Below are 14,683 nucleotides of genomic sequence, written 5' to 3'. Positions count from 1 at the left end.
ATATTGATAGCAGAAATGGAACGGAGTTAAAATACGGGACATTTCCCTGTCCCGACTAAATTTACGGGGACGCGGGACACTCGGGCCCAAAAGCGGGACTGTCCCGTTTTTTACGGGACGTATGGCAGGCTTAAGCGTAAAATAAATAGTTTTATTGTTGAAGTATTCATTTCCGATCCTTCTGCGTTTAATTCGGGAATTTCCCGAGCACTTCTTTCACTGCGTGTACATAAAATCTTCCACTAGTACGGAAATTTGAACTCAGCACTTGGAATGTTAAGCGTTACATAGTCTTCGGAACCCCGAGCATTAAGGTTCTTAAATTTGACAAGAATTTTTACGCTACTGATGGTGTTGATTCTACAGAATGCTTATTTGAAGAGTAGCAATAAATGACTGAACTAGACTGTTATTGTTGGAAAACCAAATTTTAGTTGAAGAAACTTCTGTTTTACATCAAACGTAAGAGATAATACTAATAGGTTTACTAATGCATTTACATATGTACTATTAGTACCGGCACCTATGGCCTTAAACCCGTCAAACGTATGAGTGATAATGTCCCTCGGTGTCGCCAAGTCGAGGAGCACACTATTCACGGAAAATATTTTCTAAAGTACAAAATTGCTTATTTTACTTCAAATAGGCTATAAGCATAATCCATACATTAATTTGTTCCATACATTAACTATCTCAAGCTAAGGTAAGTTTTTTTTTTTTTAATCATTTAGGGCATTCAGAACTTTATAAAGGTCTTATGTTGAATGTTGTTGTATACCTTAACGTGAAAGCCTCTAAATTCGCCCAAGGAAAGTCTAAAATCTGATAAAAATCACTTACAATGTTATCACCTTAGTTGTACCAATAATATACTAACAAATAGGTCAAAAACCCAGGTGGGTTTTAAAGTGGGTTTTTTCAGGTGGGCCCAACCCGAAAAAACCCACAGAGTTTTTTCGGGCTGGGCCCACTTGGGCAAACCCTGGTTTGGGCTAGCATATAAGAGGGAGGACTCATTTGTTAACAGGCAAACAAAGAGAGCAATTCACCAAATTTGTAGTCCAACGGTATGTATAAGCTTTTGTGAGGAATATGCTGATTGATTGAGTTGTGGGGTGTTTTGTAGAATGAACTGAGTTGAAAATGCCTTCTAACTGGGGCCATGAGAGTAAATTGTGCTGACTATTTGCATATCCATACAAGAGTGATGTATAAAACTAGACGGTAAAAAAATTAAAAAAAAAAAAAAAAAAAAACTTCAGGTTGGAATAAGATACTCATTTCAAGACTCTTTCAAAGTCAAGATGTTTCCAGTGATGATTTTCTGTGTTGTAAAGTTTTGACAGAATATCAACAATGACATTAACTGAACCGGAAGAAGTCTTCCATGTGTCTGCAGAGAAAGAATTACATTCCCTGAATCAGTCCAATATAGAGGTTAGTGTTAGTCCTATTAAGAAACCATGGTCATTGAAGTCAAGTTGTAAGCTGTATGCAAAGTTTTCCAATTTTCTAGAAATTCAATTTTTGAAAGAAAATCAACCAAAAGAAATTTGTGCAAATTGTTGGAAATCTATATGAAACATCAACTGAGTTTTTGAATCGTATGAATTGTATAATGGAAAGTTGCAAGTGCATAATTATTTCAATGTCCCTTTGAAAGGACGAAATTCGCACCACATTCCATCTGTAAAGTCATCTTATGAATGAAGCACATGTTCAGATCGCCCAGTCATTTTATCTGGAAGATACATGGGACTCTTTCTGGCTAGAGCGTTATTATAATAATTTTTTTTAAAAAAACTTTCGCCATATATAAGAAGGAAAGTTCAGTATTTCACTTGGAAAATCAAAATTTTATCCACTACGACCTAAGTGGATACTACCACTCCAATCTAGATCTCTCTCTTTGTCTGTGTATTGTGACATGCACTTCGCTTGGTAACTTTGAAGAACTTACTCGAGTGCGTGATATACAACACTTTAGTTGGACGTGTAAAGTCGTTTGTAGTCCATGGTGTGCAATGAGAGAGCTATTTGTTTCAAGAATGTGGTGAAAGAGAGGATTCTCCTCGCTCTAGAAAATATACCAAATGACTCTTCTCAAGTTGCATAAGCAACGTGGGAGGAAAATAAACTCATTAAGAAAACTGTTACCATTAATACCTTCATCTCCTTTGTCATGATTTTGTTGAGAACTGGTCTGTGATTCTGCCACAGGAAGTACAAGGATATCACTGGAGTAACGACCAAGTTCAATTTTTATAGGAGTCACATATTTTCAAAACAAGGTACAAGTGTTGTTATTATAAGTGATGACAGAGAACATGACTCAGCACATGCATTATTTGCAATAGCCAAAATTCTTCAACAGCTGCAATCACAAGCCAACAATAAATAAATAAAATTAAAAAAAAAAAAATATCATTATTTCTGATTGTGCAAAATCGTTAGCAACGGTTCGAATTAACGAAGTCGGTTGTGCTAATGGAGTAGGTATACAGTGCTGCTGGTCATGAGAAGGGGCCTTGTGATGCTGTAGGTGATCTGCTAAAGCATTAGCTTCAAAACGTAATTTTTCCACCCCAAATTCAACTGCAATTCTGAGTGCTGGTGCTTTTACAGAAGTGTTAGTTATACACATCCCAAAGAGCCTAACAGCCCAAAGAGGAATTCAGCCAGCAGAAAATAGAATAGTCCAACCAAACTAATCCTGTGAAAAGAATTCACATGTCTGGACTCACAGTGATGGGCGATGTTATATTGCACAAGTTTTAAAGATCAAGAAAGAAGAAATTTCATTTTTCGAACCAAGATCTCAGAAACGACAAGAGAATATTCAGATTCACAACCCACAAAGAGAGATGTTTGTGGCCTGTGTGTATTATTGTGACTAGTGGCTTGTAGAGCCTATAGATATCAATTGTGAGTTAAGGTTTGTTTAACGGGACAAGCTTTGCCGATAGATGTCACTACAGTCTTGTATCTCTCTCATGTATTTTTTACCTTTCACGAAAATTCACGAGTTTTCTTACCTAGAGACTTTAAATTTTTAGAGAAGGAACTTCATAACCTATCAAAGGCAACAATCTGTGCCGATTTTTTATTTAGAATTTTCTTCATTGTTGAAATGGCTTGATTGTTGAAATGGATATTCAAACCATTAACAATATAACTGTTTCAACAATGAAAGAAATTCTAAATAAAAAATCGGCACGGATTGCTGCCTTCGATAAGTTATGAAGTTCCTTCTGTAAAAATTTAAAGTCTTTAGGTTGAAATTTGTAAGAAAAATTGTAAATTTTCGTAAAAGGTAAAAAATACATGAGAGATACCAAGACTGTAGTGACATCTATTGGCCAAACTTGTCCCTTTACATCAACCTTAAATGAAAGCGTGAACTTAATGGACATGGACCGGCTGCTGGATAGCAACACCACCACTAATGCTTACTTCCAATTCACGATGTTTTAAAGATTGTGGGCCTCCCATTTCCTGTTGGTTCAACAGGAAGGCATCACTCAATATGGAAGGAAGATACTAATGCAGGTGAACAAATTTTTAGTTCATTGAGTTGCTAATTTCAGTTCGAAGCAGACTGCACAGAAGTGGTATGCTTTGGAATTTGCATTGCGTTTTGGAACTAGCATATACATTTTGGAAGCTTTAATATGTGTGAAAGCTGTGTCTATTACGTATCTTTATGTCTAGTTAAATAAGACTAGATTTTGATTTCGTGAGACCCAATATGTGAGAATGTGGTAACAGAAACTACTTCAGTGTATGGCGAAATTTTCAATTGTTTATACAAGTAGAAGCTTTTCTTTTTAGAGCATTAGTACTATGTAGTACTGATCAACGGTTTGAAAAAAATGGGATTGGCATTTTTAAAAGGAAAAAAAAAAAAATATTTTACCAAAAGAAGTCAGGATGATACAGCACGAGACTTTGGAAATGTTTCCAAACAGAGGGAATCATTTAAATCAATGAATTATTATTTTTCAAATAAAACGAAAAGCAACCGTTCAAGAGAGAGAGATTTGTAATATTGTGCCGAAATTTGCATGTAAGAAATGGCGTCATCTTTTGACTGTTTCTATCCGGGCCAGGAATCTTTTTGGAGAAGACTAAAGAATACTGGTTTCTTACTTTGTCCTGAATTTTAACATAAATTAAATTTAATAACATTTGAGGCTATTGTATTCTTTACTTACCTGAATCGATCCACAGTTTGCCTTTCAAAACTTTCTCTTATCTCAACCTTATTTAATGACGTAATAGATTACATACAAGTTAATCAGAAAAATACTCTACTAAAGCACCCAAATGACATTGTCAACAAGGGAATTTTAACAACTGGAAGTCAAGAAACAGTAACATTGTTTTTACAATGAAAATACTTATCAGAGTATATGTAGTTATATAAAGCAACGTAATTTCTTAGGGAACGCGAACCGAGGATAACAACAATTAGTCGCTGAAACGTCTATGTTGAATTGTCATATGGATACTGTAATGAGTACTTTTTTGATTATATCTCAAAATTCTTTATTATCTGAGTATTTAGCTACACCATGATTTTGAATCATTTATATATGGGTAGAAGAGGTACTAGTTTGAGTATGTACTATTTAAAATTCTTTCGGTCTCATAGTAGGCGAGTGAACTTTCTATTTTCCTACTTTCAGCATCTTAAGCTTTCCATTGACCCATTTTTGTTTCATGTATTTGATGTCAGGAATCATCTTCCAAAGTTTGATGTTGTTGTTACTCATGTAGTACGTTCAACGATTCTGTGAACATTTTAAAGGCAATATATTAATAACATCACTTAGAAAATGTATGTTTTCTCTGTTCTGTTCTAGGAATGCTGTTGTTACGATAAATGAATAGCGCTTGTGTTGTTTAGCAGAATGTCAGCCACAGAAGTCGAAAGCGGATTTGGTGATGTACCAAAAGACTCTTCTCTATGCCATGAAAAAGTTACCAGTGACAATAATTGTCCAGATGAAGGAATTAGTTCCTTTTCTGAAACCGCAACTAATGCATCCGAACTCTCATCACCAGATCCACCCATTAAAACTTCCGAACAAGACGAAGACTATGAACTTCTAAATGATTCGTTAGACGAAAGTAAAATTGAGAACATAAAAGAACATGACGCAAAAGAAGATGAAGAGAAACAAATCAAAGAAGTTAATGATATGATCAAAGAGGAGGCTGATAAACAAGAAGAAGGCGAGTGGCTGGATATTCTGGGTAGTGGACAGTTAAAGAAAAAGGTGAGTGTATTTCTAACAGATATTTATAGTTATGGAAATTGTATTTCAGCGTTACACTCGTTTTCTTGTAATTAGAAGAGTTGAGATTTCAAAGCCAGTACAAGTCATTCTTCAGTTATACTCAATCGAAAAGCGGGGGCCGTGGTGGCTCAGTAATAGAGCGTTCCCCTCTGGTGCTTGGGGTTCCGCGTTCAAACCCTGCTCCCGCCAAGTGAACTTTGTGGTGGACAAACACCGTGTGCGTGGGTTTTCTCGGGGTTCTCCCGTTTCCTCCCACTTTCTTCATTCCACCATTTCATTCATTTCTCATAATCACCGTCTCCTTTAGCCTAACCGGCATAACCGTGGGACGTAAAACTCAAAAATTTCATTTCAGTTTCAATCGAAAAGTGCTTGATAACCTGTGTAGTAGTTGTTCCTCTCAAATTTAGATGAGGGGTCGCGGTGGCTCAGTGACACAACGTTCACATGTGGTGCGCGGGGTCCCTGGTTCGATTCCAGCTCGCGTTAAGTGGACTTTGTGTTGGACAAACACCGTGTACGTGTTTTTTTTTGGGGGGGGGTTCTGCCGTTTCCTCCAACTTTATTCATTCCATCATTTCATTCATTTCTCATCATTACCGTCTCGTTTAGCCTAGCCAGCATAATCGTGGGACGTAAAACTGAAAGATTTTATTTCATTTTTCAAATTTAGATGATTGTCCTGACTATTACAAACTTTTAGACCAGTCGTCAGTACTTTTGTCCAGTGCACTATAGGTACGTATGTTGAATATTTGAAGTTTTTCCCAACAGCCGTACTGATCAATATTCTCACAATATACCCTCTGTGTTAAAGTTGTACAATCGGTAACGCTTGTATTTGTCAGCCCCCCCCCCTTCCCCCCGGTAGCGCCTGTATTTGTCAGCCCTGAGATTGCAGGTTCCAAATATTTGAAAGTTATGTTTCAGTTTTGTTGCTTACGTGTCTTTTTGGATAAGTTTATTACCTTAATTGATGCTTACTAATTTTGTGTGTTCGAATCACGCAATCTCTTCAAGGACTGTAAGTCAGTGGAGCTCCCGAAAGGTGCAACATGTTATGAATTACCATGATGATACTTCTTTTGAACATTTGACGGATCTTGATCAGTTTTTACCAGACGGGCAAAGCCGTTGATGGCAATAAAGAAAATAAATATTTTAACGTGCCTTGCGTCTTGTATTTGTTTTGATTTCTAACATTTTACTCACTTAATTCAACGAGTGTCGTCGGGGGAAATAGTTTTATGAAGAATGTATCGAGTATGAATTTACGTATTGGTTTATTTGTTCACTTCCTCACATCTGTTTCAATGGAGATAACTTCTCTGTAACCTTTTAAACACTTCATCAACGATTGCATCTGTGCATAACTCTTTAAACGTTTACACACACATACACAGTTATAAAAGTGTATTTATAGCCAACTATTTTTTTAAAACTCTCTTCATTATTAATCACAGTAGCTAATCCCTGTTGTGTATTGGTTTTTTATAATTATGAACAAGTGCTGTTTTCTTTTCCAACACTAATATGAATATAATATTGTGCTTTTTTAATGTAGACTATAATTAACCAAATTTTGTATCTGTTGAAGTGTGTCAAAATTTGCAAAGAAGTTATCTCCATTGGAATAGATGAGAGGAAGTGAACAAAGAAACAAAGATGTAAATTCATACTTGATTTGTTCTTCATAAGGCTATTTTCTCTAACAATGCTCGCAGAAGTGAGTGAATGAAGTATTAGGAATCAAAAATAAATACAAAGTGCAAAATACGTAAATACGTAGTTTGCGTAAACATCATGTAAACCATAATCGGCCCTCCTTGCTGGGTTAGTGGCTAGCGCATTCACCGTTGGTGCACATGGTCCGTGGTTCGAGTCCCGCCGCGAGAGCACAAAAAAATTAATTTCACAATTATGTGCTTTCATTAATCATCCTTCTTGAGCCTAAAAGACATAGGAGGATGTTAAACTAAAATTTAATTTCATTTCAAAATCTTAACCGTTGGTGACTAAATATATAAAATAAATAAAACATGGAATGTGCAAAGCCTCGCAGGAAGAATCACATAAAGAGCACTTTAAGCAAAACAAATATATGCCGCCATGTGTACATTTACGTTTGTTAGTATTGTATTTAACTTGCAGGGAAGAGCTGTTTAACAGGGGATTTTCCTCGTATTCGCCAGAAAGTACAGGAACCTCAGCAAGGGAATAGTAAACAGGGCCAGGCGAATAGCACAGAAGAATAGGGCATCGAAAGTACTATTTGCAATCAGTATAAATTAAAATAATTAGAATAATGCATCGTTTACTCCTGTCATTGTCGCTTGAAACATCATTAAGAAATCGTCGCTGCGCCTCGAAGAACCTCTATGTGAATTTTTTGTTGAAAATCAGTTATATCGTGCAAATAAACCTGAAAGCTGTCAGGCAGCGTCCCTTATAATGCAATGTTAATATTCAATTGTTTCGCCACAACAATGAAAAATTATAGATTGAAATTAAAGGCTTCTGGTTTTCAATACGTACGCATAGATTAATGTATACAAATCCTCTATGTGCTTCAAAAGGTGCTACGTAAACATATCAATAGATATATAATATTGTTGAAGCAAGCTACAACAATGTAAAATGCATAATATACGCAGAATCAGTTTTATTATATTTTTCAAGTGCTTCCGTGTATATTTGTCAAAATTTTAAGGGTTCGGAATATTTTTTGATTCTTCTGGAAAGTTGTGGTTTTAACACACAACTGTTCTTAGAGGCGCAGTGACGAAATACAAGGGTCATTTCATAAATAATGCACACTTGCAACACTGCGGAGTGAATGATGCAATCGAGGTAAACATTTTGTCAGTTGAAGCTGAGGTCTTGAGCAGCAGGAAGTGTGCTTGTGCGCTTTCTAGTAAACACAGTGTAGCTGTGACTAGTGTAGGAAATGGAGGCGGCATGTCTCTCGAATAACGTGTTCATTAAAGAGCAAAGGTCATACATAAAGATTGAAATTTTATGTAGCAAAAACCTCACAGAAATTCACAGTGCCTTACGTGGAGTTTGTGGTGAGACAACAGTGAACCGTAGTAAAGTTTCTCGTTTGGCTACTCGTTTTCCTAGTGGGAGCATAAAGGATGGTGAAAGACCATTAAGGCCGAAATCATCAACCGGTTAAAGGAGTGTGCAATTTTAGCAGATACACTTGAACAAGATCGCCATGTGACATGTGACGAACTTTCTGACATCACAGAGATTCAATTTGCTTGCGTCAGTATACCGAACTCTGACTAGTGATTTACCAAGAGAAAATTCCTGCCCGATGGATTCCCCACTTCTTGACTGCTGAACAGAACTAGACACGTCTGGACAATGTGACGGTGCTGAAACAAAGATTCAGTGTTGAAGGTGAGAACTTTCTGCATCGCATTATTGCTATTGATGAAACGTGGATGAGATACTTTGAGCCGGAGTTGAAATCACAATCCAACGGGTGGAGAGCTCCATCTTCTCCAAGACCAAAAAAGTGTGGCTGATCTTAATCAAAGGTTAAGCAAATGATAATTTTTGCTTATGATCACCCAAGCATTATCATAACGAACAGAGTTCTATGTGGAAGAAGTGTCACAGCAGCGTATTATTGTGAATTCCATCTCAAACTGCACGGAAAAATGCACAAAACCCGACCGCAGCTACTCAGGGTGGTCCACTGATTCTCCCGACAACACTCGCCGCACATCACTGATGGTGTGCGTACAAAACTTCGCAAATACGGTTGGAAAATGTTACCTCGTGTACGGGACGCACCATGGTTAGTTCACTGGAATGAAAGCATGATTATGTGAACATAGTACACCTGTTGCAAGTATCCCTCCAGTGCCTACTCTAACCACGACTATTTTCAAGACATGTGACAAATAGAGTATTTTATCAAATATTAATATAATATCTAGTAGAATTATCACTTCTAATTCCAGGAAATAACATTTTAACAATATTTTCTAAGCGAAGACGACAAATCAAACAAAACGTAAGGCAACACTAGTAGGAAGCTAATTTAAAGTTTGTTCATATTTTTACCATTTAGTTTCTCCATGATAAAATGCTTGCGTTTTCCTTTGAAGTTTGCCCTGACATTTTATTTTTGTGTGCATTATTTATGGTATATTATTTTGTCTCCTTTAGGTCATCAAAAAAGGCAAAAAGGATACAAGACCTCAGCGATATCAACTGTGCAAAATTAGGCTAGAAGGGCGACTGAAAGATGGAACAGTTTTCGAAAAAGATGACTGTATGACAGTTCAGATAGGTGATGCGGAGGTAAGTGAACTAATGATATATTGTATCTTATCATCAAAAGTAGTTCATATACAGAGTCAGTTTAACTGATTTTTAATTTTATTTATTCATTTTTAATTTAGTTCATTAGAATATGAATTCAGCTATCCGAAGTAAATCTGAGTCTTGGCTACCTAAAATTTAACATGGAATTATCTTTTGATAACACAAACATTCAGTTTTGATGGTGTAACTCAATTATACTGGTTGCACACAAATTATTCATTGATTTTCGAAGACTATATTCCCACTATATTTTCTATAAGAACAGAAATACATAATGTTATTATTGTTTGAAGGAGGAGCCTTTTCTACTTTGCACTACAGTAAACACTTCGATGTACATCTCACATGTGGCACTACAGATATCCAGGCTCTACTTACATTCTCGTCAAACCCTGGAGTATGTCTTTTAAGATGTTCCTGATGTTGATGCTCCTTCGAATTCTAGTAGTGCTGTTGGAAGCAGAGCGACATAAACATTGTCCTAAATCCCTGAGGAAGAAATCACATGCTGTTAAATTCAGTGGTCAAAGTGATCATGTGTAGATGTCATAACCAGTCCATCGACCTGGCATCCGTTCATTTAGGCAGACTTTTATACGCCAGTGTGGTGGGGGACGTCTTTTGGTAAATGAACTTGTGTTCCCCGTCATCCGCGAGTTCTGGCCTCAACCACTTTCTCAGCATATTCAGAAATACAATTCCCGTAACACTGTCCTTAGCGAAGAAAAGCGAACTAAACGCGCGTCTTATGGGTTTTAATGTAAATATATATCACTGCAGAATTTTCGCGCTCCAATTCAGTGACCGAGTTTTGATTCTAAGACTCCCATGTCTATACATTGTGCCTGATGAACTTTCCGAACAAATGACGAGTTGCTTCTTCACTAAAAATATTAATTCTGAGAAACCCTCAACCTTTTTCATTTTGTACTCAGTAAATTTTCACAAAATACCAGCCACTTGGATGAATCACGAGGCTAGAATGTTTCTAGCAGTTCCAGTTTTTACGAGTGTAATTGCAATCGTTTACAAGTCCTCACTGGATTCCGGTATCAGTGATTCTAAACTGGCTCGGCGCAGAGCTTTTATGGGGTTCATACATAAAACTTTCATTCATTCATGATTTCAGTCGTTTATTGGATAATAATTGACTTCTTCGTATAATACTTTCCTTTATCGAATCGTACCTTGTTGCAAAGTAGTTCGTACCACCAAATATTGCGGGAAGACGACCACGACATCCAAATGGCCGTCCGACATTACGTTGATTACCGCAAGTATACTGGTGTTCTCTTAATTTATGTGCATTTTCGTCATTTTATTATGAAATTCCTACCGGTAGAAAACAAATACCAATATCGGAATATTCGTACTAGATAATTTTAACATGTACAGTCATAAAAAAAAAGTATTGCAGTTCTCGTTTAATATTTTGAGAACACAACATACATATCCCTAAGTAGATTTCCGAAATTCATGTGTATTTCTTGATCTTGAAGAAAGTATTATAAGCTGTTAAATTGATCTTTTGTTTATTATAATCCGTTAAATTTAACTTCTGTTCCTAGAGACTAGTTAAAACTTTAATTAGGAAACAGACTACAATATTTTTGAATACGACTGTACGAGTGTAAAATAATTCAATTACGACGACGTAGATAAAGCGTCATATATATTTCTTTGGAATGCTCGATGAATGAGTCAAACACGGCATACTTCCAGCATTATGTGTTTCCGGTGAATTTCATACATGTGGGTGATTATGTTTTTTCGCCGGCTTGTATGTGACTATAGTGATAGTGTAAATTTAAAATTTCCGAAAGAAGAATCCTTAATGAAAAATTAACCAAGTTCATTACTTAAGGAAACATATCTTAAAAAAAAAAAAAAAAAAAAAAAAAAAAAAGCGTATGGTGGCCTATGCTGTCTGTACGTACCGATCAAATTGTTTGGAATCGTACAGTTTTGCTGGACGAAATTACTGGAGTTATTTATTCATTTATAAAAACGCTTTTCATTTATACTAGTGTATTATAGTTTGTAAGCATCTAGATCGTAATGAGATAAAAATAAATCAATAAAAGATAACACTGTTTTCCCCATTATTTTACTTTTTGAGAAGAGCGAGGGAAGTATCTGAACGTAGTACTACCTTCCATTACTCTTGAGCACATAAGAAAGGAATTGACAACAGTGAAATTAAAAAAAAAAAAAAAAAATAGCTGACGATAAAACATAGTATATAACAGTTGCACTTTGTACGTCATTCTTGCTTAAATTATAATGACAGAATTGCAGTAAAACTTGAAATGACTATAATGTAAAAAATGTAATAATTATTCTTGTCTCATTTTCGTAGATGATTCAGGGCTTAGACTTAGCATTACCGCTGATGGATGTAGGTGAGCTAGCCGAAATCGAAATAGGACCGAGATTTGGTTTTGGAAAACTAGGCAGACCACCTGATATCCCTTCTGATGCAACCTTAATTTATACAATAGAACTTTTAAGTACAGAGTACGAAGGTGAAATTGAAAGCATGTCAGTAGACAAAAGGAAAGCTATTGGGTAAGTTGCATTGACTTTCGTGTTGGATTTATATGTAAGTTGTACAGTTTTAAGACAAAAAAGAAAATAAGGCGGAAATGAAGGGAGTTCATGAATTTTTATGGTCTTTAATCTCTTTCAAGTCTTCATATTTACATTCATAGAAATTGAAAATATATGTACATTTCCGCAGATAGATGTATTATTACTAGAACAATAAAATTGAAATACATAGATCAAAAAGTTACCAGTTTCGACTGTTCTGATAAAATGAGGTGTATATTACGTTTTAACTTATCTTAATATTTATGTAAAAGAAAGAAATTCTGCCCTTCTTCGACGTAATAGCATTTCACACTCATTCTGGAAGAAATATATCAAGGTTCTAACTTAGTGAAGATAGCGCGAAATGTAGGATGCGTAGTGCGATTGTGGAAGTTTACTCCCACAAGTCTATCCAGATACATCCATTAGGCACTTATTGAATATAGTACAAATGAGACAAAAATATGGGTTCTTCGCGCAACCAGATATCAGCAGAAAAAAAAAAACGTATTTCCTTCTAATGATGCTTTTGATGTTTTTTTTTATTATTTCTTTCTTTCTTCTTTGTGGTGGACAAACACCGTGTGCATGGGTTTTCTCGGGGTTCTCCCGTTTCCTCCCACTTTCTTCATTCCACCATTTCCTTCATCTCTCATCATCACCGTCCCCTTTAGCCTAACCGGCATAAGCGTGGGACGTAAAACTCAAAAATTTCATTTCATTTTCTTTCTTTCTTTCTTTCTTGTAGTAGTTACTTCTATAAAGTCTAGTATGAGTACGAAACTCTGGTAATGATGTAGGAAATTTACAGGACTTAGTTGTTATTGTTTAAAGGTAATAATACCCAACCCATGGGCAATGTGAGAGAAAAGCTTCCTTTTATCTTTACATGTGTCTGTAAAGAAGTATAGGCATTGTGTGATATATTTCCGTATATTTAATTTTGGTAATACTTGCATAATTCACGTTAAAGTGTGCATAATGCTTATGATGTAAGTGATGTAATGTTATTGTTTTGTGTTTACTTATTTAGGAACAGAAAGAGGGAAAGAGGAAACTGGTGGTATAGTCGAAACGAACCGACTTTAGCAATCCAGTGTTACCGTCGTGCATTAGAGTATTTAGATGACGTCGAAGGTGGAATTATGTTGGATCCTGATGAGAAGGTATATTCCACTAATACAATATCATATTTCAATTTATTACTTGTCGCAATTAGTTGGTGTGCGGGCAGCTTTATTGCAAGACGAGACTTCGAAAGAAATCGTACGTTAGGAATAAGTTTCATCAGACTTCTATTTTCTAAAAATATAGTGATTATTTTATGCTGTTGCTAATAATGATATTCTTATAAATGTATGTGTGTATAGATTAAAAAAGCAAGGAAAGAATCTATGGCAGAACCTTCCTTTATTTTCTAAATTTTATTTATTTATTTATTTAAGGATATTTAATACCTTCGGTTTTAACATGTGATTTCAGATTCATTTTTCGGTTTGAGTGAATTTGTATGTTGAGACAATACCTTAATCTAGTTAATTCCAGTTCTCAGCCAGCGTAGAAATGTTGTTCCTCAGTCCGTAACAGGCAAAGACGCACCGATGCCAAAAATGCAAACTAATTTTTTTTTTAAGAAACAATTGACGAGCATGTTGAGTCAGTGTATGATCAATGCCAATTAAACTTTTTTTTAAAAAAAAATTATACTAAGTGAGTTGTTGATTAAATACAAAACACTTCCCTGTAATACATTCAATAGCTGTATGTTCAGAATAATTCGTGAATAGCTACCGTCATTACTTACACGAATCCGAACTGTTACTTTTTATGTATACAAAATATCAAAGAACTCAAAATGTAAACTTATTAGAGTGAAAATTGTATTCATCTTAAATTTCATTCTTTAGAATCTTTAGTGTTATGTGTACTAAATAATAGTAAATAAGCTGTATTTTTAAAGTTCACCTTTACATCACATGAACACTTTGGAATCAAATTATTGATCTTTGCGAAAATGTTTAACAGGTATTAGATGGGATACTTTCCCTTGTATAAATGGGTTCCTTCCACAATTCTGTTTTTAATAACTAACAATGGGTATCCAAACTGTATTGTTGTACGCACTTTAAAGTTTCTAGTGGTTGTGTCCAAATGCTAAATTGAGGTCGTGTTTGTTTTTATGCCTTTAGGAGACAAGTGACGAATTGCATGAGCTACTAGAAGATCGGCTAAAAGTTTACAACAATTTGGCAGCCGCACAGTTGAAGATTGAAGCGTACGATACTGCCTTATCTTCTGTAGAAAATGTGTTGCGATGTCAGCCGTCAAATGTTAAGGCTCTATTTAGGAAGGCTAAAGTAAGTAGTTATAATTATACCAGAAGTATCAGCTTTCATTGTTGTTCCAATTACACTACCAATATGTAGTGTCGCTTGAAACGGGAA

The 14,683-nt window shown here is 35.6% G+C and overlaps 1 protein-coding gene across 2 annotated transcripts in view; it reads left to right on the top strand.

Annotated features, from left to right (window-relative positions):
• The window catches only part of zda (peptidyl-prolyl cis-trans isomerase zonda), a 32,994-nt gene that overhangs the window by 4,768 nt on the left and 13,543 nt on the right, over positions 1-14,683 (top strand). For both annotated transcript variants that reach the window (XM_081747011.1, XM_081747002.1), the window contains exons 2-6: positions 4,866-5,282; positions 9,489-9,623; positions 12,007-12,215; positions 13,273-13,405; positions 14,429-14,596. In XM_081747011.1, the coding sequence (XP_081603137.1) occupies positions 4,914-5,282; positions 9,489-9,623; positions 12,007-12,215; positions 13,273-13,405; positions 14,429-14,596 (1,014 nt within the window). In that variant the 5' untranslated portion in view covers positions 4,866-4,913. The remainder of the gene's footprint in view (positions 1-4,865; positions 5,283-9,488; positions 9,624-12,006; positions 12,216-13,272; positions 13,406-14,428; positions 14,597-14,683) is intronic.

The sequence above is a fragment of the Thermobia domestica genome, chromosome 2 (genome assembly GCF_964235325.1).
Source record: "Thermobia domestica chromosome 2, izTheDome1.hap1.1, whole genome shotgun sequence".
NCBI classification, from domain to species: Eukaryota; Metazoa; Arthropoda; class Insecta; order Zygentoma; family Lepismatidae; genus Thermobia; species Thermobia domestica.
The sequence above is the reverse complement of the archived record's forward strand: the minus strand, read 5'-3'. Positions and strand labels throughout refer to the sequence as shown.